This window comes from Cheilinus undulatus, linkage group 12 (assembly GCF_018320785.1).
Source record: "Cheilinus undulatus linkage group 12, ASM1832078v1, whole genome shotgun sequence".
NCBI classification, from domain to species: domain Eukaryota; kingdom Metazoa; phylum Chordata; class Actinopteri; order Labriformes; family Labridae; genus Cheilinus; species Cheilinus undulatus.
The window spans coordinates 23879337-23907270 of record NC_054876.1 but is presented as its reverse complement, the minus strand read 5'-3'; the positions used below and the strand labels follow the sequence as shown (position 1 = coordinate 23907270).

The 27934-nt window shown below is 38.5% G+C and overlaps 2 protein-coding genes across 3 annotated transcripts in view; one reads left to right on the top strand and one right to left on the bottom strand.

The window, feature by feature from the left end:
- Nucleotides 1–21082, top strand: part of LOC121518609 (proto-oncogene DBL) — a 28153-nt gene extending 7071 nt beyond the window's left edge. The window contains exons 11-26 of one of the 2 annotated variants that reach the window (XM_041801034.1): nucleotides 233–321; nucleotides 1565–1665; nucleotides 3283–3349; nucleotides 3646–3761; nucleotides 3895–3964; nucleotides 4060–4152; nucleotides 4252–4344; nucleotides 6424–6549; nucleotides 7499–7714; nucleotides 7887–7979; nucleotides 8098–8176; nucleotides 10529–10574; nucleotides 15476–15573; nucleotides 16198–16310; nucleotides 16460–16572; nucleotides 17240–21082. In XM_041801034.1, the coding sequence (XP_041656968.1) occupies nucleotides 233–321; nucleotides 1565–1665; nucleotides 3283–3349; nucleotides 3646–3761; nucleotides 3895–3964; nucleotides 4060–4152; nucleotides 4252–4344; nucleotides 6424–6549; nucleotides 7499–7714; nucleotides 7887–7979; nucleotides 8098–8176; nucleotides 10529–10574; nucleotides 15476–15573; nucleotides 16198–16310; nucleotides 16460–16572; nucleotides 17240–17321 (1595 nt within the window). In that variant the 3' untranslated portion in view covers nucleotides 17322–21082. Of the gene's footprint in view, nucleotides 1–232; nucleotides 322–1564; nucleotides 1666–3282; nucleotides 3350–3645; nucleotides 3762–3894; nucleotides 3965–4059; nucleotides 4153–4251; nucleotides 4345–6423; nucleotides 6550–7498; nucleotides 7715–7886; nucleotides 7980–8097; nucleotides 8177–10528; nucleotides 10575–15400; nucleotides 15574–16197; nucleotides 16311–16459; nucleotides 16573–17239 lie in introns of both variants that reach the window. The other variant, XM_041801033.1, reaches the window with a different exon arrangement.
- Nucleotides 21083–22038: 956 nt separating this feature from the next.
- On the bottom strand, nucleotides 22039–27851 carry f9b (coagulation factor IXb). The gene is made up of 8 exons (XM_041801299.1): nucleotides 27700–27851; nucleotides 26220–26392; nucleotides 26095–26119; nucleotides 25897–26010; nucleotides 25637–25768; nucleotides 23730–24115; nucleotides 23132–23276; nucleotides 22039–22735 (listed from the first exon to the last, which is right to left on the bottom strand). The coding sequence occupies exons 1-8, from the start codon at nucleotides 27785–27787 to the stop codon at nucleotides 22179–22181; spliced, it is 1620 nt and encodes a 539-aa protein (XP_041657233.1). The 5' UTR covers nucleotides 27788–27851; the 3' UTR covers nucleotides 22039–22178.
- Between the last annotated feature and the right edge of the window lie 83 nt (nucleotides 27852–27934).

Sequence of the window (27934 nt, the reverse complement as noted above, 5' to 3'; positions counted from 1 at the left end):
GTTAATGAGAAATCTGTATTTTTGCATGTCTCATCTTGCTTTCTTCTCTTTTTTTTCTGCAGTTCAGATATGTTTTTATTGTTTATATTTGATTATTTTTCTTTCTCATCCTAAAGTCACAAGCCTAAATCTCACTCTTTTTTCTTTCCTGTTTACTTACTCTTAATGACATTCCATGTTTAGTACCATAATTTGGTTCTCCTCTGTTGTATTGGTGTGATTCTCTCTACAGGTGTAGACTTTAATGTCCTGAACTCAAAATTCTCCTTTGACCTGCTCCCTGGTAAGAGAGCAGCGAGGAGGAACAACAGTCAACGAAAGGTGTGTGTTTTCAGCCTCACAAATAACAACAATGCTAATTATTTTAATATTTGGCTTACAAATTTATATAGATCTTAAACCATCTCTAAGACAGGCATGGCTGTCAACATTTGCCTCTGTAAACATACATCATACTTAAAAATCACCTTGACACATGAAGATGGAGATATATGAGCCACTGCTGTAGACTGAAGGATGAGTGGTGACATTATGAGCGATGCAAGGCAGGATTTATTGGGTCTGTCTCGGCTATATGGTGCCTTTGTGATGGTATCAATAAAGGCCTGCCTGGGCTGTGTTTGATTGTATTGTGGCAGCTGTGTACTCCACTCTGATAAGACATATACAGTGCCCATAAAAGTATTCAACCCATTGTATGTTTTAACTTTTTAATTGATTTTATAAATCAGTCATGGTCAATATAATTTGGCTCTTTCGACAGAAATATACAAAGAAAACCTTTTTAATGTTGAAGTGAAAAAAGATTTCTACAAAGTAACGTCAATTTTAAAAATTTGAGGAAAATAAAATGACTCCACAAATAATAACCCCCCTTTAAAGTGACTGACCTAATTCAACAGAGGTCCAGCCAATTGGTGCTAGTAGTGCTGTTAGTATTGGACCCTCAGAAAGGAACAGTACCACCAAACTACACACCTAGAACCTGCCTCAGCACCACACGGATGCTCCTGTCAAGCATCATAGTGACTAAAATGAGTGGGTACATGGATCAGTACACGATCAGAGCACAGAAGGGAATTGTCAATAACTACTGGTTGCCGGGCAGTTGTATGAAATTGCGAAAGCACATCAATAAAAAGTATTAATAGGTTTTGATTAGTGTGAATGCCAAAAAAATATGAATCAACTCCATGGATGAAAGTCTTATGACACTGTGAACTTTTGACAACAGGAAGGAAGTGAGCCAGGGACTGCCAGGCACTGAAGAGCCTTTAGAGTTAAGCGTCTGTGTTGTAGAGAAACTGTATAGGTACAGTAGTACAGTAGTTAGTTTTGAATAACTCATCACAGCTGTGACTTGATTCTGTTAGTATTTACAAATGTGTTTGGTATAAATGTTAATGTTTGTTTTGCTAAGAAGAAATCCTAACTTCCATAAGCTACAATCATTATAACAGTCACTGAATGCCTTTATGTCATTGATTTAAATGAACCAGAACTTATTAAACAAATGTGTTTTAGGCTCCAAGCTGGTGTATTTGTATGTTTTATATTTTATTAGATTGAGGTGATGCATGACTTCCAAGGCAACCGTAGCTGTTTGTACGGATCCACCACAGAAACCGAGTCAGAGACAGAGGACAATCCAGAGCAGCTCACTCGGTGAGTTGGCTGCTATTTAAGTGTCTAAACTGGTAAACACATGAAAATCATTGGACAACTCAAAGAATACAATGTAACATATACATCAATGCAAAACTGTGAAATTAAATATGATTGTAAATCACTCCCAGGGAACAAATCACAGCAATATCAGAACTTAAAGGACTTAAGCATCAGACTGATGGCAATACAAACTTACAATACTCTGAGGAACTCTTCCCCATTGCATAGTTCTTTCTCAGTGTGGTAAGAGCTGCCTACTTTTACTACTAGCTCAAACATGCATTTTAGCACAGAAGAGCAAGAAGTATAATGTAATTTTTTTTCTATATAAATCTTTATTAAAGGCATCCTTAACCTAATACATTTACTAATATTATGATAACCTACCATACAGAGTGTACACTGTAAACCCTGATAGCTTTCCAGACTCATTAAGTTAACTTCATTGGATAATAAATAATGTAGGTTTTCTTAAGTTATGTTTAAGGGTAAACGAAAAAAATTGTATCATTGTTTCAAGTAAAGTCAACTTAAAGTAAGCAAGTAACATCTAAGGGCTAAGCTGCCAATTGGCTGATTCACATCCACTGTGCAGTAGTAAATTTAAGAGTCTGAGCATGTGCTTGAGCCACATTTGCCAGCACTGTAAATAGATGTGAAGACAAGACAAATTTTCTTGGATTTTTTTGTGCGGCTCTAGTGATATTTTTGAAATTATAAGGTAAGGCCTAGGTAATAGAAGGCCTAAAATTGCATATTTGTAATATTGTGCAAATCCTCAGAACGGCATCTATCTTTGCACAAATGTAGGCAGAGCATGACAAACTTCTGTTTTCCTACTTTGGCTCTTCTTGATAAAGTAGTAGAGAGGGGATGCCATGTATCCAATTACATTAACTTGCACTTGAGAAACCACACAACTGTTGTGCATTTTAAGACTGAACAGTTGAAGGGTTGTTAAAAAAAAGACCTGTTAACTTAAAAATCCAAAATAGCCTATTCAGCTTTATTTTTTTTAGTTCATTTCTAGTTTTAAGTTAACGGTATTTAGTCACTTTAAGTATTTTTTTGTCAGTGCTCTCAAATTATTTGCCAATCGTCCCTTAATCTGCATAGTTTTCCAAGGATGCCTTTGGTTATTAGATACCATGGGTGATGTCATTGATTCAGTTAGAGAAGTCCCGCTTGTTAAGCAATATAAGGAAAATGTACCCAACTCTGTGGAAATGGTGCATTTGATCCAGAAAATGGCTAAGTGTTCATAAGTAAGGTTTTCTAATTGGGTTTTACAGTGTAGTCACTCGCTCCTTGGCCAGGTTACTGTTAGCTTATTTACACCAAAACATACAGTGAGAGATTTTATTTTAAAGGAATCTGTTTTTCAAGGTCATCGTTGTCTCATCATGACAGACGCTTATTATCATGTTTATTTTGTAAATATCCCTTATAGTGTTGTAGTGCAGATGAGAAATCTTTAAGCACTTAAGCTTTTAGCACTTGACCACTGACTTGACTTACTTAACCTTTTTTTTTTTTTTTTTTTTTTTTGCATTTTCTTTTATTTACCTTCATGTACATTTTTTGCTGTTTTGTCTGTCATTCTCCCTCCTGTAGCCATGTAATAAAGGAACTGATCGCTACAGAGAGGATCTATGTGGATGAGCTGCTCTCTGTTCTTCTGGTGAGTTAATTTTAAAATCACTCTTAAGATAGTTTAAAGGACAAAAATGTGTCAGGAAAGGAAGAATAATTGGAGGATCAGGTTCCTGGATACTTTTGAATCCACAACTTTGTGTACTCATTGCTGCCTTTCTTCTTCCTCCAAACCTTTCTAGGCTTTCTCTTTGCATATTCCACTGTTTTCCCCTATTTTCCCTTTCCTTGTCCCCATTTTTTCCTAACTTCCTCTTTCCTCTCCTCTCTGTGTTTTTACTCTCCTCTCCTCTCCTCTCCTCTCCTCTCCTCTCCTCTCCTCAGGGCTACAGGGCAGAAATGGAGGATCCCTCAATGTCTAATCTTCTTCCCTCAGCTCTGCGTAGCCAGAAGGACGTTTTGTTTGGCAACATGCCAGAGATTTACCAGTTTCACAGCAGGCAAGCATCATGCACACACACATACACACATCTACACACAGAGCTCACAAGCTGTCACACAGTTGTCCTTGTCTCTCAATCTTTTCATGCCAGTGTAATTCCTTTTCATTTCCTTCTTGGATTCTTTACTCAGGATCTTCCTCCAGGATCTGCAGGGTTGCCTGGAGACGCCTGAGAGGGTGGGGGCATGTTTCCTGAAGCGGGTGAGGAAACATGAAAAAAACTTTATGCAAAGTGATAAGACACAACAAACCTAACTGTACAAGTTTGTGGTTGTTGTGTTTCCATGTGAGAACAGAAAGACAAGTTCCAGGTGTATGAGCGTTACTGCCAAAACAAGCCCCGCTCAGAGCTGCTATGGAGACAGTGTTCTGATTCACCGTTTTTTCAGGTAGTTACTCCCTAATATCTAACATGATCCATTTAATATCTGCCATGGATGCTGTAAATGTCAGTACGAGCATCTGTAACTCTTTGTTTACCTTTGCAGGAGTGCCAGAAGAAGCTCGACCACAAGCTGGGTCTGGACTCATACCTCCTAAAACCAGTGCAACGTCTGACCAAGTACCAGCTGCTACTCAAGGTTCTGTACATTCATCACTGAAAGCTCTTTTAGGAACTCTACTAATCCAGTAACATGTATGTTTAAAGTTTGTTTTTATCAGCTATCATGAAGAGGAAAGGTAGCACATTAGTCAGTTTGTTAAAAGCAGGAAAGACTCCCTAATGAGGAAACAGAGACTTTTAATTGTTTTCTGGTTTGCATCTCTTCTAAAAAGGAATCAGGAATAGTCTGGAATCTCTTGGGTCTTTGTGATTTTTGGCATCATCACTGTTTGCAGAACAAAAGTCCTCAGATACCTCAGAAAGTCAGATCAATTGAACATAAAACCACAAGATGGTAAATAGTTCCACATTATGTGATTATGTGCATTCAAAAAGTATTCAGACCCCCTTCACTTTTTAAAAAAAACATTTTCATTCTCATTAATCTACACTCAGTACCCTATCATGACAAAATTAAAACTGAATTTTAGAAATGTTTGCAAAATTATGCAAAATAAAAACTAAAATATTACGCTGACATACAGTAAGTACTCAGACCCTTTGCAAAAACACTTAAGAGTTTGCTAAGGTTCCTCCCATTTCTTCCAGTCTTTGCTGAGATGTTTCTAGACCTTGATTGGACTCCACCTGTGGTAAATTAAACTGATTGAACATGATTTGGAAAGGCAAAGGCAGCTCTATAGAAGGCCTCACAGCTGACAATGCATATCAGAGCCTTTAGGGATATCGATACATATTTTTAAATACGTTTTACATTACTAAAAACTCAGTCCTTTGAACACAATTTAATGTTTAAAGATGAAAAAAATAAACTAACTTTTTTTTATTAAAACATACCTTAAAATTTACAGAATGAAGATGAATAAAGAAAAAGATCTCAACTTACATAGGTCTGTTGGCCCAGCCTAAAACTCCACTAATTTATTATTATATATGGCCAAATTTTACTGTCAATATATGCTGATATTCAAAGCCAAAATATCGGATGTAAATATCAGCAGAAATTTTGATATCTGCTGATACTGATATTAGGCCGATTATATCATGCATCCCTAAAAGACATTGACCAAACAGCACCAGGACTGGAGTTTTTATCTCTTGATCAGAGGACCGTAGCCTCAGTATATGGGCTGCTTTACCGACTGAGATCTCCGATCTCTAGTGGATAATGAATGTGTACACCAAATTCCCTCACTTCACTCAGTCATTTTCAAGACCTTTAACTCTAAAACTCTAATGTAAATCTCCCAGCATCGCCACAAGAAAAATCTTTAGTGCCTGGCATTTATATGCCTTTGCCAGGTATGCAGTACACAGCGGTGGTTAAAGAAGAAGGACTGGGTGGTATCTGTGGTAGTGTAATATGTAGAAATCTTATAAGTTAGGGGTGAATATGAAACTCACTGACTTTTACCTTAAACTTTGGCCTGCAAAATCTAACCAGTTTATCGTGGAGTCATAGTTGACATTTGTACAAAGTTTGAAGAAAATTCCTCAAATATTTCTTGAGATATTGAGCTCACAAGAATGTCCTGGACAGACAAACAACCTGCTTCTACATGAGCAATAGCTGTGGTCAGAGGCATGATAAAAAGATCATCAGAGTCGGGAGGATTCGTCCTAAATGGTTTAGGAACTATCTGAATCCTATGTAGTGGTTTTGTTGAAGGCTGGATATAACTGATTGACTAACAAACTAACCATGCCATTCATAGTCATGCAGCTAAAGATAACAGTCTTACTGTCAGATTTTTTACCTCTATAGTGTTTTGATAAATTTGTGTTGAATAATAAAATCTTAAACCCAGACTGGTGACTGGATGAATTGAACACAAGGATGATAGCAAAATGGGCCAAGAGATCATAACAGTTAAGATAATATTAAACCATAGAAACAGAGATGCAGAGAAGGAATGCCTGATTGGGCACCGGTTGACTTCAGAACAGTCAGACAAAAACAAAACAAATTGGAGCCTGGGATTCAGACTGATGGGATTTGTCTGCACAGAACATTATAAATTCAGAAATTGAAGCAGAATGGATTAGATTAGTTGAAAAACACTGACCTGTTAACTGTGACTCTGTCTTTCTGCAGGAGCTGTTGAAGCACTGCACAGAGGAGCGATATCGCTGTGAGCTGCAGGATGCTCTGAACACCATGCTGGAGCTGCTGAAATCTGTCAATGACTCAATGCATCAGATCGCAATTACTGGATATCAGGTACCAACATTTAACCAAAGGATGAGGAAGAGAAAAAATCATGTGATTTGATGTCAGATTTATTAAATATCGTAAGCGAAGTATTTATAACCTTGTCTTCCCTGCTCTGGCTTATGTGCAGCTTTAATATATGGGTAAGGAGCGAGGAGGAACATGTTTTTTTTAACCACTTTAGGTTAACCTTAATAATGCAAGCCTGTAGCCTACCTAGTAAAAGGGAATGATAATTTTAACCAGAACGCGGACATTTTGCAAAGAAAAATGCCAATGTGGTACTTTAAATTAGATAAAGTCTTATGTTTGTTTCAGAGTTTTAATTTTGTTGTATTATTTAAGAATTATTGGCCATCATTAGGTAAAAGGGGGGCACATTTATTATAAAAATACATTTAAAGAGAAAACTGACTTCAGTTCTGGACCTTTGGAGCCCTCTAAATCCCCGTTGGCTTCAAGCCTGTAATGTATATTGTTTTACTTCCCCACATAAAACATTACAATGCTAGTTGCTGGAGGAATAGCTTTCCTACAGCAAAAGGAGAACCAAATAAATGAAAATGAGCTCAAACTGTGTTTTCTTTTGTAAGGAAAAACAAGTTAACTGGACTTGAAATGAAGAAAAGTAACAACAATTTCAAAGATTTTGGTATTTTGTTTGTTTGGATCTCAAAACAGAAAAGGTAGTAGAGTATTTTTTTATAAAAACAACACTTAAAATGTCTGTCACCAAAATTTCAAGTGCTGCTGATCTTTTTTTCTATAACCTTTTTTATATCCCAAAGGAAAGCAAATCAAGCTCAGTTTTCTATTCATGATGATAAAAACACTCACTGTGGTCTAGTTTGTGTTAAAACTGTAGGTAACCTTAGAATATATAATAATGAATTTTTCTCTCGTTAGACTAGTTGATCCTTGTTTCTGTCTTCTTTGCCTGCCTGTCCATCTGTCCTAGGGTGATCTCAGCCAACTGGGCCGGGTGGTGATGCAGGGCAGCTTCAATGTGTGGATCAGCCATAAGAGGGCAGCGGTGCGGATGAAGGAGCTGGCCAGGTTCAAGCCCATGCAGAGACATCTCTTCCTCTATGAGCACGCCCTCCTCTTCTGCAAGCGCAGAGACGAAGACTCTCACGACCGCACGCCTTTCTACAGCTTCAAATCTTGCCTCAGGGTAAATCACTAGATCCACCTGAATACATACTGTGTAGTCTAATATCAACAACCCTCTGACAAACCCTTCTATATCAAAGCTTATCGGATGACACTTTTGATTCAAGTCTGACTCTGAACGCCATGATTTAATACTAGGTGAACATTTTTTAACTTTTATGTTTATTCTCTAGATGAGTGCAGTGGGAATCACAGAAACTGTTAAAGGAGATGTGAAGAAATTTGAAATCTGGTACAGCGGAAGAGAAGTAGTGTACATAGTTCAGGTATTTCACCATTTTCATTCTTTATAAGTATCAGTTGTATCTTTAGCTTATTTTTCCAAACACCTGTGTGGATTAGTGGTCTTATCTTTGTTATGTGTTTGTATTATTGTCTGTCTAGGCTCCCACAGTGGAGGTCAAAGTTGCCTGGCTAACAGAGCTTCGAAAAATCCTCACAAACCAGCAGAAACTTTGTCAAGGTCTCTCTTTCTGCTTTTACTAATTGCATGCTTTTTTGTAGCTCTCTCTTTTTAATGCCTGGTTTTGTTTGGATAAACTATATTGTTAATCCATATATTTACTTGTATAAATAGTAGCCCTTTTTCTCTGATTTTTATCATTGATAAATCACACTTTAAATGGAACATATGTAAACCTAATTCTTAGAATTTTTCAGCATAAATTTGGGAATCTAGAATATCTACAGACTCACAGCATTTGAAATAAGCCATCTTTGCTCCATCTGTGTCATAAAACACAAAATCCACCAGTCTGTTCAGAATCTGTGCTTAATCTCAAAGGGTCACAGGCGGCGCTTGGGGCTGGGATTTGAAAAGGCCAATGTCTGACCAGCAATCATGCTTGTTTTATCGAAGAGCACACATACGGTCTTACCATGCAAGCTCATGAGACTGTATGCAGAGAGGTGAGAATTGCAAAGTAGCACACTTCCCTCCTGTTCTAGCTTCTATGAAACTATTAACAGAAGGTACAGGTAACTCAAACCAAAAGAAAAGAAGTCAGAATTTCTTTGAAAAGACAAAAAAGAAACACTTCTTAGGAACCAGATCTCTTTTGATTTCTCTCACAGAGTTTAAAATTTCCCTCACACCTGTTCTTCTTGAATTATGGAGTTTTTTTAATCAAACGCATCCGACACATTTATTTACTTCATAGAATTTCACTTTTTTCAAATCAGTGATTATGACACAGCCTACTGAGAGAGAAAAGGCTGATTAGTATATTAGAATATTAGTATTATTCTGTTATTCAATCAGAGCTTGTCTGCTAAAACAAACCTTTCTACCAGCTGACTTCCCAAGCAAACTTCCAGGTTTATAATCCAATCTGATCTGTCTCCCTCATCTCCATGCCTTTTCAGTCTATTACATTGGTTAAAACTGACTTTTAAGCCAGTCTTAACTCCCAACTCTAAGTCAGACACAATGTTAGGACCAGCTGATGCACTCGGCTCCAGAGAAGACAATCTGATAATGTGCGTTGCTGCCAACCAATCCATCTCCTTTTCTTGGATTCAATACTACAAACACTCTGCACCTATACACACACATGGCCTATGGTCCCACAAACAAACACCCCTAAATGAGTTGCAGTCCTTACAAAATTCACAACACAAATGTTCATGTTAGTAGCAGTGGGACTTAGATTAATCTTACACCAAAACAGTAAGATAAACAGGTATGAAATCACATGCTTGCACAGCTCACAGGGTGCGCACAAAATTCACATGCTTTAGGTACCACTAGTGATCTGCTGATGGCTTGTTTTTCCCTCTTTATAAACCTAGTTTTCAAATGAATCCAAAAATAATTACAGACAACACAAATTAAATGCTAATGTCAAGGCACAGCAGCTCAATTAAATAAAACATCATCTTACCTTAACATAGGAATATGCGATGCTTTGACTTGAGATGGACAGCTGTCTTTTTTTCACAGGTCAGTCACATTAGGCCTGTGACTGTGACTCAGGTACCCAGGGCTAGTAGCCTGTCTTATCTCATTTTGCTGTGCTGATGACCGGTAACTCAGTGTGGGCAGATGCTTTAGCTGTTGTTCTGATTTTGTGACTGCTGCTAGGTACTTCTGGGCCCTGGCTGTTATCATAATCTTTTGCCTTGAAAAAAATTGGACGTCCAGTTTTTTTTTTTAGCTAAAATTAAGACTTGCTGTTAGCTGTAATTTCCAAAATAGCGCTCAACTCTCCGTGATTGCTGAGATGTTGACAGATATGATGCTTTGCTTAAAAGTAAGGATGGGCTTGGTGGATGTTATGAGTTTTTATTTAGCCTGCCTACCCATGGACTGCATTAAACAACACATAGACATACAGTCACACACTCAGTACTATACATTACATAAATACCAGGCAATTTTTTAATGTTCACACATTTGTTAGCAGAAATTTGAGAAGGCTTGGTCTTCCCAAGCCTTATCTACCAGCTGCCCTTGCATAGGGTGTCATAACAATAATATCTCCCCCTGACCTGGTATCTCCACCATTGAAGCACGCAGCTGTCTTTGTGTTGGCCCGTTTGGGGAAGAGAGAGGTGGGGTTAAAAGGAGCTCATTTAAACAAAACTGGTTAGAGCTGGTTTATACAGGATCAAGAACTTCCTCTGGTGCTTGATCCATATTTTACTTTGATCACATCATATCACAGGGGACTGTGTTCAAATGTGGTAAAGTGTTTTGGTGTGTCACCAAGTTTGCTTGTGAAGAAGCTGGGCTTAATCACATGTTTTTTTATGACTTAATGATTCTGTACTGAAGCCATATTTTTGTCTCCATCCTGTCTTCACCCTTTCTTAGATGAGGCTCCTTCTCTTCCCCTCTCAGACAATCTTCTCTCTGACAGGTAAGCCTTTCTGCATGACCCCTATCATCCACTGTCAGTGTATGACCCCTACTGTTTGGTGAAGAGAATGAGTAGACGCACTTTTAATCTCACTTCATTTAAAAATTGACATATCAAAATAGATTTTCTCTTGTCAGTTATACTGTTTGAAATTGAATTTGTGAAATGACTGATGCTTCAATAACAGCCACATTCCACCCACGTTGCCATCCTACCATGTTATTTGTTATGAGAGCATCATGATTAACAGTTTGATGTGAGAGTTAATGAATGACTTGGTGTGTGTACAGTGTACAGTGTGTGTTTATGTTGTGTATTAGCATCTTTGTTTCCCCCCCTGAGAACCAGTATCCATAATACAGCAACACTGTCTGCGATGCTGAAAGCCAAACTGCTGAATTGATCACCAAGAAGAGAGCTATCCAGTCCCTGATTGGATGGTTTTAGCAGCGACTGACTATGATTGAGATCTGGCCCTGAACACACTGACAGGCTGCTGAAACAGTCCTTAGGTGTTCTTGATATTTATGTTATTGATTTTGGTGTAAAGCTTTCTTGGGATGTGACTGAATGAGTCAACTGAACATGTTTGATGTTTCTTCTTCAGCATGATTCAGAGAACTATTGTTTTGAAGATGCTTTCCAAGATTGTGTCAATAATTGAGCCTTATGGGGAATTTTGCTGGATTATTTCAGGTTTTGTTGGAGTTGCCTACATCTTGATAACTTTATTGCATGCTACTTATTTGTTAGCATGTCATAAAGTTGATCAGAGATTGTGTTCTCTGATTTTTACAATACAGGAAATGTTGATTTATTAAGCAAGTGTATTATTTGGGACATACACTATATTGCCAAAAGTATTCGCTCAGCTGCCTTGACTTGCATATGAACTTCAGAAACATCTCATTCTTAATCCATAGGGTTTAACATGACGTCAGTCCACCCTTTGTAGCTGTAACAGCTTCAACTCTACTGGGAAGGCTTTCCACAAGGTTTAGGAGTGTTTTTATGGGAATTTTTTAACCATTCTGCCAGAAGCGCATTTGTGAGGTCACACACTGATGTTGGACGAGAAGGCCTGGCTCTCAATCTCTGCTCTAATTCATCCCGAAGGTGTTCTATCGGGTTGAGATTAGGACTCTGTGCAGGCCAGTCAAGTTCATCCACACCAAACTCTCTCATCCATGTCTTTATGGACCTTGCTTTGTGTTCTGGTGCACAGTCATGTTGGAACAGGAAGGGGCCATCCCCAAACAGTTCCCACAAAGTTGGGAGCATGGGATTGTCCAAAATCTCTTGGTATGCTGAAGCATTCAGACTTCCTTTCAATGGAAGTAAGGGGCCAAGCCCAGCTCCTGAAAAACAACCCCACACCGTAATCTCCCCTCCCCCAAACTTTACACATGGCACAGTGCAGTCATCCAAGTACCATTCTTCTGGCAACTGCCAAACCTAGACTAGTCCATCAGATTGCCAGATGGAGAAGCACAATTTTTCACTCCAGAGAACACATCTCTACTGCTCTAGAGTCCAGTGGCAGCGTGCTTTACACCACTGCATGTGACACTTTGCATTGCACTTGGTGATGTATGGCTTGGATGCAGCTGCCTGGCCATGGAAACCCTGAGAGTGACCCATTCTTTCACAAATGTTTGTAGAAACAGTCTGCATGCCTAGGTGCTTGATTTTATACACCTGTGGCCATGGAAGTGATTGGAACACCCGATTTCAATTATTTGGATGGGTGAGTGAATACTTTTGGCAATATAGTGTATAGTTGTGGTCATGTTATAAAAAGGATCTTAATATCATTGATATATTGACTTGACATTGTATAATGCTTTTATAGTCGTCTGCTCGGTAAAGTATCCATTCATTAACATCTGTACACATCACATGCCATTGAACACAGCAGTGGGAGCAAATAAGGATTTACTGTCTTACCCAAGGACATATTAACATGATTATAGGAGCTAGGGATTCAAACCCACGACCCTTTGGGGAAGAGACAACCAACTTTACCACTGACTCTGCCACAACTGCCATATATAGTCATGTGCATAAGTTTTAGGCATGTAGGATTCATTGTGGGGCTCGATGTGTAACAATCCGAGTCTGTAAAGGTTGGGTGGGCGGCCAGAGTCGACACACATGTTGCTCAGCAGCCAAGGCCAAGCTTGACAGTACCCTAGGTCACACTTACCTGCCACATCCACCACTTACTCTACCCTAAAGATATGGACTTTATTTCCCTATGTTTCTGGTAATGTTCAAGGACATCCAGAGCATGATTAGGGTTTTGCCAATCCTCTTTCCCGCTGATGGTGCCTTCAGGAAGCTTACTCCCCATGTATGCCCAAACATGCCTAAAACTCATACATAGTACCATACATTTTAAATGAATTAAATGAAAAGATAAAAACTGACAGTTATTACACAATAACTTTAACACAGCAGCTAGCCATGTTACCAAGGTTTTTTATATACATATATCTACATGTAGCATTAGTCATCGCTATGTGTACGTCTTCTAATGTCTCAAAAGTATAATGAACAATGACTATAATTGTTCACCAAACACTGTGAAAAAGAATTGTAACACTTTATAATAACTTCACACTGTGGCATTAATAAATCATTAGTAAATTCTCATCATAAAGCATTTTTAACTAATTTATATGTCATAAACGGAGCAATGAATGCTTCATTAGTAACAATACTAAGTTCCCTGTCTTACAAGCATTTTTTTTAACTGTCTTTATATAGCTTTTTATCAGATCTACAAATGCTTTGTAGTAATCCTAACCCTAACTGTAGCCCTACCCCAGAGACAGGGGTCATCAACTACATTAGTACATGGGCCAGGTTTTGTTTTGACAGACATTGTGGGTGGGGGGGCCTAAATTAATACACATTTTTGTCCAATTAACATAATGTATTAGTATTTCCTTCCATTTTTTTTAGGTGTTAGCAATGAAAACAAACCTTACTGCCTCCACTGCCACCAGCCACCAGGAAGCGATCGAGATATTTTAGCTCCATATTTCTGGGGTTTCTATGTTGTCCATCACTGGGTTTGACAAAGCTGTGCTGTGTCCTGATTGGTGATAAATAAATGCATGAGATAACTCTTATGTTAAATATCAAGCAAGGGAAATAGTGCTCTCCAAAACCCTGAGGTGGAAAGTTGACTCAAAAAAACTGCAGATTTAATAAGGACTTGAATGATGCATCATATTTACTAATGATGGCTAACAGGTGGATTTCTGTAAAATTGGGTAAAACTTAAGTCATTCCTGATAGATCTGTTTTAATAGTGATCTTTTTAAGGTTGATTTAATAGCTTTATGGATATAAAGATGAAGGTTTCACTAAAAAACATACATTTTCTAAATTTAATAGTCTTCTGGCAGCCAAATAAAATGAATGTATGGCGTTCCCGATATCTGATCATGCAAAAAAAGTCAGAGTCTTTCAGTCATTGGTCCTCCCAGTCTAACTATATTTTTTTAAGGTGAGGATGCTGACAGATGGCCAGACTTTGGCGCATTTTTGGGTATCGTTGGCAAGACCATGTGTCTCCTGACGTGCTCGGGAGAGTGGAGATGGGAAGGGTCAACAGCTTGATAAGGGAACGGCAGCTGCGCTGTTATGGGCAAATGGCGTGCTTTTCCCGGGCCTAAACCAGCTCACCACATACTAGGTGCCCAGGACCCGGTGGGCTGGTCCAAATGCCGGGGCGACCATGTGTGTCATGGAAGGGGCAGTTGGGAGGATACCTGGATAGAAGGGGTATGGGCCTGGTGGAGGCCTTGACGATGGCCATCAGGAGGCCAGAACAGTACAGGACCAAGGTAGATGGGGCAAAGTGCCAAACCGGCATACGCTCCCATACCGGATCTGACCTGATGGACAGCTTTTAGGGGGCGCTGATGTGGCCCCTGGGCTGCCAGTTGATAATCACTGCCCTACACCATTGCTTTACCAGTGCATCAATGAAGCATTTCTAACTGCATTCATGGCATATCAATCAGTTAATAGTACTGATAATATTTAACTAATTCTGTACTTTTGCTTACATGTGTAGTTTTTCTAAAGTGTTTCCAAAGGAACTTTAGGAATTAACTTTTACAAAAGAAAAATATTTCACAAAAATCTTGAAGGATCAGAAGCTACCGAGGGTTAGACCAACAGGTCTTTTTTCATTTGATTTGTTTTCAAAACGAAACACATTAGACTGTCCTAAAATAGATGCATTCATTAATAGTCTCTGTTTAGTGGTTTATTGCACGTGGGACAATGACAGATTGCTGTATGGGATTTTGTTCTCCTATCAACAGATGGAGGATGAGATGCTGTGAATGTTCGTCACTTTTTGAATGATTTGTGTGGGTTAAACAGCATTTGTGAATAATAACTGTGAACACAGGCTTGCAGAAAACTAAATTAAGTGAATGTCATTCACCACCTGTGTTAGTATTTATTTTTATTATTTTTCTAATGCGGAACATTGGGCTCGTCTTATATTTAAAGCACGCTGAATGACACTGTAGATTGTTAGCAAATGCTGTTTAAACAGTGAGGTTTGCGTACAAACTAATGTCAGATCAAAATAATGTTTCCATGTATTTCAGCGGTCTCTGATTTATATGAAACTTGTTAACGGCCTCAGATGCTGAAATACATGTGACGATGATCATAAAGGAATGCTTTTTTATTTTACAGAATGTGGATGAGCTTGTTTTGTGACACAGTGGATGTTGTTGTTGTTGTTGTTTTTGTTTGTTGTGGTTGTGCCTTGTTCCCATGGTGATGGGTTTTAGTGCATCAAAGATGTGTGTGTCGTGGGGCGGAGCACCGGTGGGAGGCTGCTCAGCGTGTCTCCCTGTTCCTCACAGCTCCTCGATAACAAGCCACTCCTTCAAACACAGAGGGGAGGAGTCTGTACACACTAGCCCCGCCCACTCGGACCCTGTTGTCCACTCACCTCGACGCAGTGAGTTACAGATTAATACATTTATGGAAAAACAATAATGATAGAAATATTCTTGAATTATTTTGAGTTTTCACTAAATACCTTTTAATTCTTCACAATAAGCATTCCCAAATGTTTAAGTCAGCTAAAGAAAAACTTTTTTACCCCCATCCTAAACACCTGTTCTTTATTGCTGGCATTTTTCATCCAGACTAAACATAAAGTCTCTTTCTTTTTTTTTTCAGTTTTGTTATTTTGCAGCCTAATGCCACAGCCTTCTTCAGATCTGTGCTTTGCAACAATTCTGCTTCTGAGCTCTAGTTCCTTTCACCTCTTGGCTGGTTTTTACTTTGATATGCACTGTCAGCTTTGAGGCTTTCTGGAGAGATGTGAGCCTTTCCAAATCATGTCCAATTAATTTAATTTACCTCTGGTGGACTCCAATTAAGATATAACATCTCAGCAAAGACCCAGAGAACTGGGAGCAACCTGAGTTAAATTTAAAGTGTTTTTGCAAAGGGTCTGACTACTTATATTAATGTGATATTTGTGTTTCTTATTTTTAATCAATTTGCAAAAACTTCTAAAATTATGTTTTCACTTTGCCATGATAGTGCCATGAAGTTTTATATCTGTCGCCTGCAGCTTGGCCCGTCCATGCACACTCAGTGGCGATCTGTGATGGCCTGGAGGACTGGGGTGCTACAGACCTGTCCAACATATCAGACTCAGACGAGGAGGATCAGCCCGCCCCCCTGGTAAGATTTTTCTTGCAGTCAGGGCGCAGGTTTTGCTGAGTTGTTAATCTATCCAAATACCTTTGTGTAGATTTATATTTTGGATTGTTGCACACATTATAGAAATAACAAAATGAACAATTCAGTTTACTTACTGTCTTCTGTTTCAGGTGGCGGGCAGGTACAGGGTAATGGTGGAGAGCAGCATGGCCAGCACTGATGACATTGTCTTTAACTCTGGTGATGTCATCCAGCTGCTTCACGAGGAGGTGTCGGGGATGTGGTAAATCTGGCAACTTTTTTCAAATGTTTTAATGGTATAATATGCAATTTTTGATCTAGTAGATGCCCCGATGTAGCACCAGTCTTTCAGGCCAAAACATACTCCTCAGATTTCCCTGTGACCCCAACCCACGCTCAGTGTTCCAACCAGGTGCAGCCATTTGTAGGACTGATCTCTGTTTGGATCTACAGCCCCAAAATGACTCAAAATGCTGGAGTATTTTGGCCAATGAAGAGTCTTTGTTTTGCTGGTGGCTCTCCTGCAATTATAGTCTTGTGACAACCTGCCATTGTGACTCTATACAGAACTTCCCTGAGTAGAAGGGGCTATGTCTCTTCTGCAATGTGAAAAATGTATGAAATATATTTTAGCCTTTTAGTGAAAATAAGCTGAAGGAAGAGCTGCCCAATCTATGTGAACACCGAGCTGAGAACAACAAACCCAGAGGGAGTTTTGACTTTTTCTCTGTTCATGTTTAAAAAGGAAATTAGTCAGTGAGAATATACTTGATAACTACTTCATTAATGTTCAAAATGTTGCATATTTTACCTTTAATATCAGACAGTTTCTGAATTTACATCCAAAGAAATCTGTAGAGGAAATTTGTGACTTCATTTTTGAACTAACACATTGCATCTCTTGTATGTGTGCATGTGTTTTACTGCAGGATGGTGAGGAACGTAAGTCGTGGTGAAGAAGGCCGTGTTCTACCTGAGGATCTGCACAGGATTCTGGGAGAGACTTGCTGAAGGCCAATCAGAACAGAGACGGGCATCTGACCCTGCAGAGACGTTCATCAGACCATCAGATGAAGCACATCAACCTTTATTTTCGTCTTCAACTGACTTTGACACTTCCACCTCAGAGAGCTGTAAACTACAGAGCGGACCTCAGAAGAATGTAACAATGAAAAGCACACATGTGTGAACTCACAGAACAGAAGCCTCATTTTATTTTTCTGTCTTTTCCAGCATATTTCAGAGAGACATTTGGACTTACAAAAGAAGACACTGAAGAGTAGTGTCATCCATCCATAGAAAATGGACTTGTGTTTAGGACTTTCATCATTTCTATTTTCCTATTGAATATCATAGGACTGGTGTTTATGCTTTCTAACATATCACTGTTAATGTGCCAAACAGCTCAGATGATTCTTGTGGCTTCTTTTTGACTAACATTGTCACATGATGAAAAATAGCTTTACATTTTTGCATCCTTTTTTGTAGAGGGATTAAAACCCACCATCAGTAAGCTTCATCTTTAGAGGGTGTGCATGAAGCGTTGATGTTAAACCAAAATTGCCATGGTTACTTTATCTCTTAGTGGTGAAAAGAAATATTCAGACTCTGCCAGGTGGTGTTGATGGTAGAAATAAATCAAAGAAAGAAAAGGAGAATATTACAAAAATATATTCCTTTACTATTCAGTAAATTATATTCTGTTATGCCCTGATAAAAATACTGTATTATATATATGCAAGATGACAGAAATTCCAGAATCACATTTCAGTCACATTTAGCTTTTAGCTGAGCTGTAGAAATGAGTTCTGGTAAACCGACAGAAGCTATTTTCTTCAGTTATATCCATTTTTTCCTCTTCAGATATTGATAGATGTACAAGCAAGGGGTTCAGAGACAGTAGATGCAAACTGTTATGACCACACTGGTTTGCTTTTGTGCATATTGTGATCTGATTATTGTTTAAGGCAGCTGCAGCATGTGCTTGAGGAACACAGAGAAAGAAACTTGGCAATTTTGAGAGAAGATATTGCACGTCTCTTTCTGAGCAACAGCAGAAGATGATTTTGCCACTTTAACTAACAAGTCCAGTTTAAATCCTCCTTCAAGATATGAAAAACTTACATAAAGTAAAACATGCATACAAGGTATGGCTATTAAAAATGAGACTAATGGTGTTATACAATTTTATTGAACATTGAACATGTTTCAATGTCTTTCTCTTTCAGTCTACCCCCCTAGCCCTGGTTGACATTTTTTATTTCATTTAAGCTATTCAGGGATTATTTTTTGCTTTCATATCTTGAAATAAGATTAATAAGTGGTCTTGTTATATGCATGTTGCTGATAATGGTAGTAATAAGATGGAAATTAGACAAATACACTTGCTCAGAATTGAGTTTTTGTCATAAGAAAGGGATATGTATGTAAAACTATCAATGCATACCCTCTCTAGATATATAATTGGAGAAAAGTCATACTAAAGAAAATCTGCACCATAGCTGGCACTTTTCTTGTTTAGTGGAAGAGCTTAGTAGAGCAGGACCATCAGATGTTGTTGGTGTATTAATGCAGATACAGGTCAGCACAAAAGATGGGACAAAGACTGTAGAACAAACTTTGTGTACTAGCATAGGACTTCTACATTTGCACTGACAGTACGTGGTTATTCAGATATTTGAAAGTAGCTTGATTTGTCTATTTGATTGTTATGTTTGCTGCTGTTAATGGTATGTTATTGCTGCTTTTTTCCAGTTTGTTTTTATATTTGCTGTGATTGTAAAACCCCCCCACCAAAGGAATCTCACACAGCTGGCACTGTAACCACTGAGATGAGCCAAGCTTTACATTTCTGTTTGCTGCTCTGCATGGACAAATCCCTACACATTTCTATTGCATTATGTCTGCCTGTACTGCTGCTTTCTGTTGCATTACACCAGCCGGGAGACTCAGCTCAGTGTTGGGTGGTAACTGTAAATAGAGTAGTGTAAAACCAAACTATCACAGTTACACTGATTCCTGAATTATTTATTTTGAAATCAGGTTACTAAATTAATGATGAGAAACATTTTTTCCATTTATTCCAAACTGCCTGTTGTTAAAACTGCCTGGACTGGTTTTCTTTGACTGTTACTTGTCTTTGAAAGAGAGTAAAAGTGGTTAACGTGACACTGCCACTTATTTGCCATGTCAACTAAGTTTATCTGAGGGGCAGAAAGTGTAAAGCTACCAACAGTAGGGGAAGTCAACTGCACTTTACTGTGATTATGTAAATGGTTCAAATTTCAGTTTTACAGGTAGAAAAATAAACTTTAGACAGTAGTGGTGTAAAAATGTAAAACTAGTTTGGACAGTTAGATGTTTACAAACTACCATCAAGCGACAACGATTCTTAGTTTCCTACAATATTAGCATCATCTTTGGATGGTATAATACCAGTGATGACTCTAACCTAAACTCAAATATGAATATAGATCCATTTTCACTGTATGTGACACATGTGGTGACATTTTAGTCACTGATAGTGGGTGTCAGACTGCCTAAAAAAGATCCATTCAAAAAAACTCTTTAAAAAATTCACATCAAATTTGTTTATCACTTGACACAGGCTGAATTATACCATCAGCAGTAACACATGACTTTGTTTAGTTAAGCTAGAATCAGTCTTTTCCACAGTACCTTAAACTGGTGTTTGCTACTTTTGCTCATTTTGCACTTTTTTATACTTTGAACCATTGTGAAAGCTTGTATATTAATGCATAATGTACATGTTTATTTTCAAAATGTAAGCACAGTATTATTCAATTTGACTCAACTTGACTGATGTCTTTATTTCTCTATAAAAGTTTATAAGCAAAGTAGAAAATATGCAAATTTGAAAAAATGTAATTTGCTCCAGGCTCTACAGGATCTCAAATGCGTGAGAAAAGCAGGCTTTTTAGTAGAGGCAGGTCTTCATTTTTGTTTTATTAGCCAAACCAGTCATATAATCGTTGCTATTGATCAGCTCCAGATTGCCCAAAATCAGTGTTTACACTGTTATTACAAACCAAAAGATTTTTTTTATCCATTTAAAATGAAATGCCTCAAATTTACTTGTTGGGAGAAACCTGCAATTTCTTTAAAAACGTGTAAAAAAAAATGTTTTTAGGAAAGCTTGAAAAAGCAGAATTTCAAAGTTCATGCATGGTAATGTACAGTGCCTAAAAAAGTGTTTAACTGCCCTGGATGTTGTACACTTTTTTTGATTTTACAAATCAATCATGGTCCAAATAATTTGGTTTTGGTTTTTACAAAAAATACGAAAAAAATACAAATTTCTACAAAGTAATGTCAATTGAATAACAATATGTAAGGTCAAATAAGGAACTGCATAAATATTCACCCCCTTTAAAGTGACCTACTTAAACAGAGGTCCAGCCAACTGTTGCTAGCAGTCCCAAAGTTGGTGGAATGGGATCACCTAGTGCTGTTGGCGTGTCTGAGGAGGCTGTTGAGTTCACTAAAAGGCATGTGGGAGACTCCGTGGTTAAGTGGAAGAAAGTTCTTTGCTCTGATGAGATCAAAACTGTGCTTTTTAGCCATTGGACAAGACATTATATTTGGCAGACACTAAACACTGCACATCACCACAAACGAAGGTAGAGGAAGAAATGAAAGCGGCAAAATATGGGAAAATCCTGGAGGACAATCTCATTCAGTCTGCGAGAGAACTACAGCTTGGGAGATTTATTTTCCAGCGAGACGATAACCCAAAGCATACAGTGAAGGTGACACTGAAATGATTTAAAGGCAAAGTGAATGTTCTGGTGTGGCAGAGTCAAAGCCCAGACCTCACTCCAATCTGAAATTTGTGGCTGGATTTGAAAAGGGCTGTTCATGCCTGTTCCTGTGTAACCTGACACAGCTTGAGCAGTTTTGCAAAGGAGAATGGAGTAAAATTTCAGTGTCCAGATGTGCAAGCCTGATTTAGACCTAACTACACAGACTCAGTGCTGTGATTGCAGCCGAAGGTGCATCTACTCAATACTGACCTGAAGGAGGTGAATATTCAGTCCATGTTTTTGTTTAGGTGCCATTACTTTGTAGAAATCTGTTTTTACTTTGACATTAAAGACTTTTGGCAAAAAAGCCAAATTATATTGACCATGGTTGATTTGTAAAACCAATAAAAGAGTTCAACATCCAAGGAGGTGAATACTTTTAATAGGCCCCAGAAATATTATACCATTGTGTGGCTATCGTTGGTAAATACAAAATACAATTTGAGGACTATGAGGACATTTGTGCTTCAGCATGGTAGGGGACAACTGGCCCTCCTGTGAGTGCCTACTAAACTATTAACAAACCCCACCCACTCCACCTCTACTCTAAATGAACAGCTTGTTGTTGTGTAATCTACAATAACTGAGTGTTGAAACTAACCAGATTTTATTGTTGAGTTAAATTAGATTTTAAAAAACAAAACTTTACATTGTTTTTTAAATAAGGCTTTAGAAATGTATGCACATGTTGTTTATCAGGCCATTATTTAAAATGACCCTATTTTCGGTTGTTGAACAATAATATGAGAGAACCAGCTTTAATTTGAGTACAAACGACTATTTTAGTGAATGATATTTAAAAGATGGCTCCTCAAAATTACATTTATTCAATTTTATAACAAAAGAAAGGCAATGTGGTGCGACATGTTCAGCAATATTTTCAGAAACATGCAAATACCCAGAAATAATTTGTCAGACTTTATTGAGTACTAGAAATATACCATGGAGGTTTTCAAATAATTTTTTTCTTAAGGGCCTCCTCTGTGGTTTTTGAAACTGTGGGTTGACACCTGTTTTATCTTTGTTATAGACATGACTCTACTTTTTAGTTAATTTGAAGCCCTGTTATGGAACTGATCCAAGAGTAGTACCGAGACACTCGAGTATAGATGCCATACTTCCCGTCTTTTGCACACTCCTCCCCCCAGCTGACGATACCCGTCAGGAACCAAGTGCCTTTGTAATTGGAGGCATGCGGCCCCCCACTGTCCCCCTGGCACGCATCCTTCTGTGAACTTTGGTAGCCAGCGCAGAACATGAAGCGTGTGACATGATCCCGGCTGCTCTGTTTGCAGAGGGTGCGTTCCACATATGGGACCTCAAGCTTCTGAAGCGTGGTGGCTTCAAGGCCCAGGAACTTTATCCTTCCCCAGCCGCTTACCAGAGAGGTGCTGGACTCCCTTAGAAGGTTCTCTGTGAAGTCTTTGGGGCCCAGGCAGATAGGACGTCTCTGGACAGACAGCTCCACAGGAGTGGCAAGCTTCAGCAGAGCAATATCATGGTTATATGGTGACAGGTTGTAGTTGTAGCTGCGATGGATATGCCGCTGTGCCACCAAATGGTCTCGCTCTGGACCCTCATCTTTGTTAATATCATGTTCACCTAGAAGCAGAGATGAACAGATACATTTAGTGTTACATTCAGAAACGATTTTTACACCTTTAAGCCACTAATTTATTCCTATGGTACTCCATACCATACAGTGCCTATAAAAAGGATTCATCCCTTAGATTTTTTGCCCTTTTAGATTTCTACAAAATAATATCAATTAGACAAAAATATGTAAGGTAAAATAAGTAATTGCATAAATGATTATATAAATGTTTTTTTTTATCAAGAAAGCCAAATCATATTGATCATGACTGATTTATAACATCAATAAAAGCATAAAACATCCAGGGGGGCAAATACTTTTTATAGGTCCTAGATGTCTGCTCTTAAAAAATACTGTTAACATTAGATGAAAGATTTCAAGGAAACGTTTTTTAGGCTACAAACCTGCTCTGACAAAGAAAACTCGTTGAGCGATATCAGCTTGGATCAGACAGTGAGCAGCAGTGATGACCCAGAGTTCACTGAGCAAGGATCCTCCACAGAAGGGCTGTGCTCTGCCTTGGGAGGGTGAGTGATACATCAGAGTCACCTGCAAACACAAATACGTACTTCTGTGGGCACAAAATGTGTGTCCATGCAGTTTTCTCAACCAAATTCGTAGACAAGAGCAAAAGTAACAAAACCTAATCCAGACTATACCAACCTGAAAGATTTTAACATTTTATCGGTAAGTCAAATGTGTGCTTCAGTTAAGGGAGGGAACATTGCAACCCCACCAGCCAGCACATTTCTGCAAGCATCTTAGTTCTCACCAGAGCACTATGTCAGTAACTCTTTTGGCTTCTTTTTTGAAGTAAAGAGTCAGTAACCTAACATTATTACAGCATCACAAGCAAAAAATGCCCACATTCTCCAAACTCCACTGCTGATGAGCAATACAAGTATAATAGTACTAACAACAAAACTGCATCTTTCAGTAAGTAGCATGCATTTGCCTTCAACTAATCCCCATCCCTGCATTCTGCATCCCACACCACAGTACCTGCCATGGTATTTCTCCAGCCTTTGCTTCGTCTCCTCCCACAATCCTCTCGTCAGTGTTGTCCTTTTCTGTGATGGTGGGGAGTGTGGGAAAGAAAGCCCAGGAAGGAAGCTGTTTTTCAGTGATGTTGCCGTCCTCCTCTTGATTCAAAGATGAGGCTGAAACTGACCTCACTGAGCGGTTAAACACTTCACTGATGTTGAACAGCTGTGGTTCATTCGTAGGAATGTCGTAGTCATCGTACATTTGTGCTATATAGTCACTCAAGTCGTCATCTGAGAAGATGTCAGTGTTGTTGTCTGTGCTGTGGGTGATGTTTAAAGAGCGTGGGGCCATGGCAGACCTGGGTGTGGAGGGTGGGCCCACTCGACCACAGCTGAATGGTTCTGAGGGGGAATAAAGGCAAAACAAAGAGGGAGACTTGTCAGTTCACACATTATTAAGCATTTCACATGAAGATTTTGCATGCTAGGGATGTTTTCTTGCAGCCTATTTGTACATTTGTTTTAAGATGCAGCAAAAAGTGGTGTGATTTTAAAGCATTGATAGATCTAGTGAATGGACATCTTTATTCACTAATTTTACCTCAAATGGGAAAGTACAAAAATGCAATTTTGATTTAAAAGAGTGCATGCTTGGACCAAAGGACAAACATAAATGTAGTTTCAATGTTGCTATGACATATCTATGTATATAACTTGTTTGCATACATAGATATGCCATTTTAGAGGTTGTAACCATGCAGAAGACCACTGTAACTCAGGTAAAACCAGGATACAACACTGAATTACTATTTAATCCAAACCATGGCTTTTTCAGACCCTTTAAAAAAATGCATACTGTGTTGATATGTATTGGTTTAAGGTATATTTTCTATTTTGGTAGTTTGGTAGATTTAGAAAAAGAGCATGTTTTTGGCTTAACAAGTAATTTAAAGATCTGCTACCCTGATATAAAAATATAGAGTCTATATCTGAGTAGATTTATGTTGTTAGATGAATGTTTTCCCCTTTGATTTTATATTTTGACTATTGTCAAAGAGAGAACTGATCAAAAGTCTGATAAAGTCCTGAAAATCTGCAGGACAACTAACCTTTGGTTGCAGCTATTCAAGCGGTAAAGTTACAGGAGACAAAACATGTGTGACTAATTAGGGATCATGATTTATATAAATAAATTTAGAAGTTAAACTTCCATTCTAGATTCATGTCAAACAAAATAAATATTCCAGGACTTTTTTTACCAATCTTGTTGATTTCAGTTTATAGCTAAAAAAACACTATCTCAAAATATTAGAATATTGTGGAAAAGTCCAATTTTCAATGGTTTTCTGTGCCTCCATTCTCTCACTTTGGTTCAGTACGCACAGCAGCAACCATGTGGAAGACTGCTGACTTGGCAAATGTCCAGAAGAAAATCATCTCTCTTCACAGGAAGGTAAGCCACAGAAGGTCACTGCTGAAAGGGCAGGCTGTTCTCAGAGGCTGTTTCAAAGCATATTCATGGAAAACTGATTGGGGAAATGTGTAGTAAGAAAAGGAGCTCAAGCAACAGGGACGACAGATTCCTGAACCACTGAGGTCATCAATGTAATGAACTTTTTCATCATCTAAAGATGATATGGTGATTAACAAAGTGAATTCCATAGCCTCCTGATGGGACAGGCAATGTATTACTAGGGGACAGGCAGAGGTCATTGAAACTCATATCTGTAACATTTTACAAGTTAAAATGTGTTATCTTATTTACATCCCTTAAAATTTCTTATATGTATATGGACTGATTTGATGCTGTAGTAATGGTTCTGCAAAAAAAATTGGGAAATACTTTTATGGAGTTGCACTCCTGGTTTAGAGGATTCAGTTTTAGGTTTCTTAGATTCAGCTGGTAAATAATTCAATTTTTACCTGTTTGTTCACAGCTCTTCTTGTCTGCCCCAAGTATGTAACCAGCCGCACACTGACACACAGGCAGCTCCGCTTGCATCACACAGAAATGAGCACATCCACCATTGTCCACAGAACATTGTTTGGTCACCTCTAAAAACAAAGGGGAAAGCCACATTTTTTTTTCATTTAATCTTAGCACTCATGTTAAACTGTGATTCAACATCTAAACGTTTGTAAGAACTCGTGTGTGTGATTCACGTCCAGCTTCACACTCTCACCAATCTCACAGTTCTTGCCACTGAAGTTTGGTTTGCACCAGCAAGTGTATGCACTGATCCCATCCTCACACACAGCTCCATTCTTGCAGGGTGGAGGCTTACACTGGTCCCCATCTACACAAAAAACTCAAAAGTTTACAGATGACACTGTGCTTTACATTCAAATTAATTTTGAAGACTTTCCCTCATTGCTCTCACCAATGTACGCATTCCAAAACTCCATCTGAGAGAAACATGGACACGAAGAGAAACCTCAGACCTCAGTCAGTAAATACACTTTCTACATACTGTTAGAGCATGGTTTTTGTGTGTGAGAAACCTACAGTTTTCTCATCGTTCTCAAACACCTCCCTGGCCTCCTCCATGGTGCATGTTTCCTCTTTACACTCCCGCTCCAGGTTGTCTTTGTAAAGAACTTCTTCAAGATGGCCGCTGTTGTACCTGCGCAAGCGGATCAGCACGGTGTTGGCTGCCTGCTGCGACACAAACACAGCTCCTTTAAAGGAAACAGAACACAAGCGTGATATTGCTGAAACAACTCTAACACTGTTGGAAGATCAACCCATTTTTCCCATAAACACATATACTGTATTATTAGTTTGTTTAATTTTTTTCAAGATAAATTTGTGGGCTTTTAATGACTGTATTTAGACAGCAGGACAGTGGATAGAGTCAGAAAAGGGATGAGAAAGTGTGGGTGAGAGCTAGAGGCTGGACTTGAAGCCTGGCCGCCCACGTACAGAAGGCTCGACCTAACTGCTAGGCCCTCTACGCTCCACAAAGTTTGTTTTTCATGATAATGGGAACATTTCTGGGTACTGAGAAAACAAAACAATAGGTTGGTCACGGTCATAGATAATGACCTGTCAGTTTCAGCCAATTTCTGACTTTATTTGTGCATTAGTAAATACACCTCAGTCTTAAAAAACAACTGGAAACGGCTCCATATCATGGGAAAACTGAGTTAAAAAAAAATGCATGTCTATTTGGGCCTTCTTCAGAACGATCCATTATGTTTCACAAGTGTTTGAAAATCAATATCATCACTGTCTGGCATTAGATCTTGTATTTGTTTGAAAATGTTCTCGAAATATTCTGTTGAGAATTAAACACCAGCTCCTGCTTGTCCGACGGTGTTAATTCTACGATAACAACAGAGGAAAGCAGCAGAAATTCCCACTGGTTTCAACGGATTTCAATGGCCGATTTGCAAGATTTAAGAACTTCCAAATATCAAAGCGACGTTATTACAACATGATAAAATTAAAAGTGGCAAATCTGCTAAAATAACATTTCTAGAGCCTAATTTTAATACTTTGGGAGATGAGTGTTGTTGATCTGAATATACACATTTTTAACGGTCCCATAAGGGATTTAAAGCTCTTAATAAAACAGACTGAAATGAATGCTAATACCTCTATACAAGCTAAAAAGGCAAACCAGACCAACATTTAGAAGATTGATTAACTTTATTTGACATTATTTTCCACGCCTGTTACTCTTACTGCAGAGTAGGTGTCAGACATGATTTGAAAAGCAGAAACAGCACTTTCCATGCAAAAGATTAATTTTGAGTTGCACATTAGATACTGGATAAAAAAAGAAAAGACCGAAGCTACTGCTTTGTCTACAGGGGGTCGCCAAAATCAACAGTTTAAAAGTTTCTCACAGGAGCTTTAAGTGTTGTGACTTTAGACTTGTAGTCAAAGATCAGGCCTCTTGAAACAATCAGATATTAGGCCGTCTGATCATAAATGCCTTTCTTTGTTCTCATATTTCTGATATTGGACTGGTTGTTTTTACCTGTGTTTTCATTTGTAGTTTTAGCGGGCAGTCCGTTCACCTCCAGCTGTAAAGCAACAATAAAGACCAGTAAACAAGCTCCGGCCATCTTGTCGTAGTCAGCTGTCCCTCTGTCTGAACTCAGCTCTAAAGAGATAAATGCAGCACTCCAAAGTACAGCAACACACTGTTTACTCACCTGAGAGGCTGCAGAGCATGTGTTTGTTCACGTTTGTGTGTTTGGAGGAGAGACAAG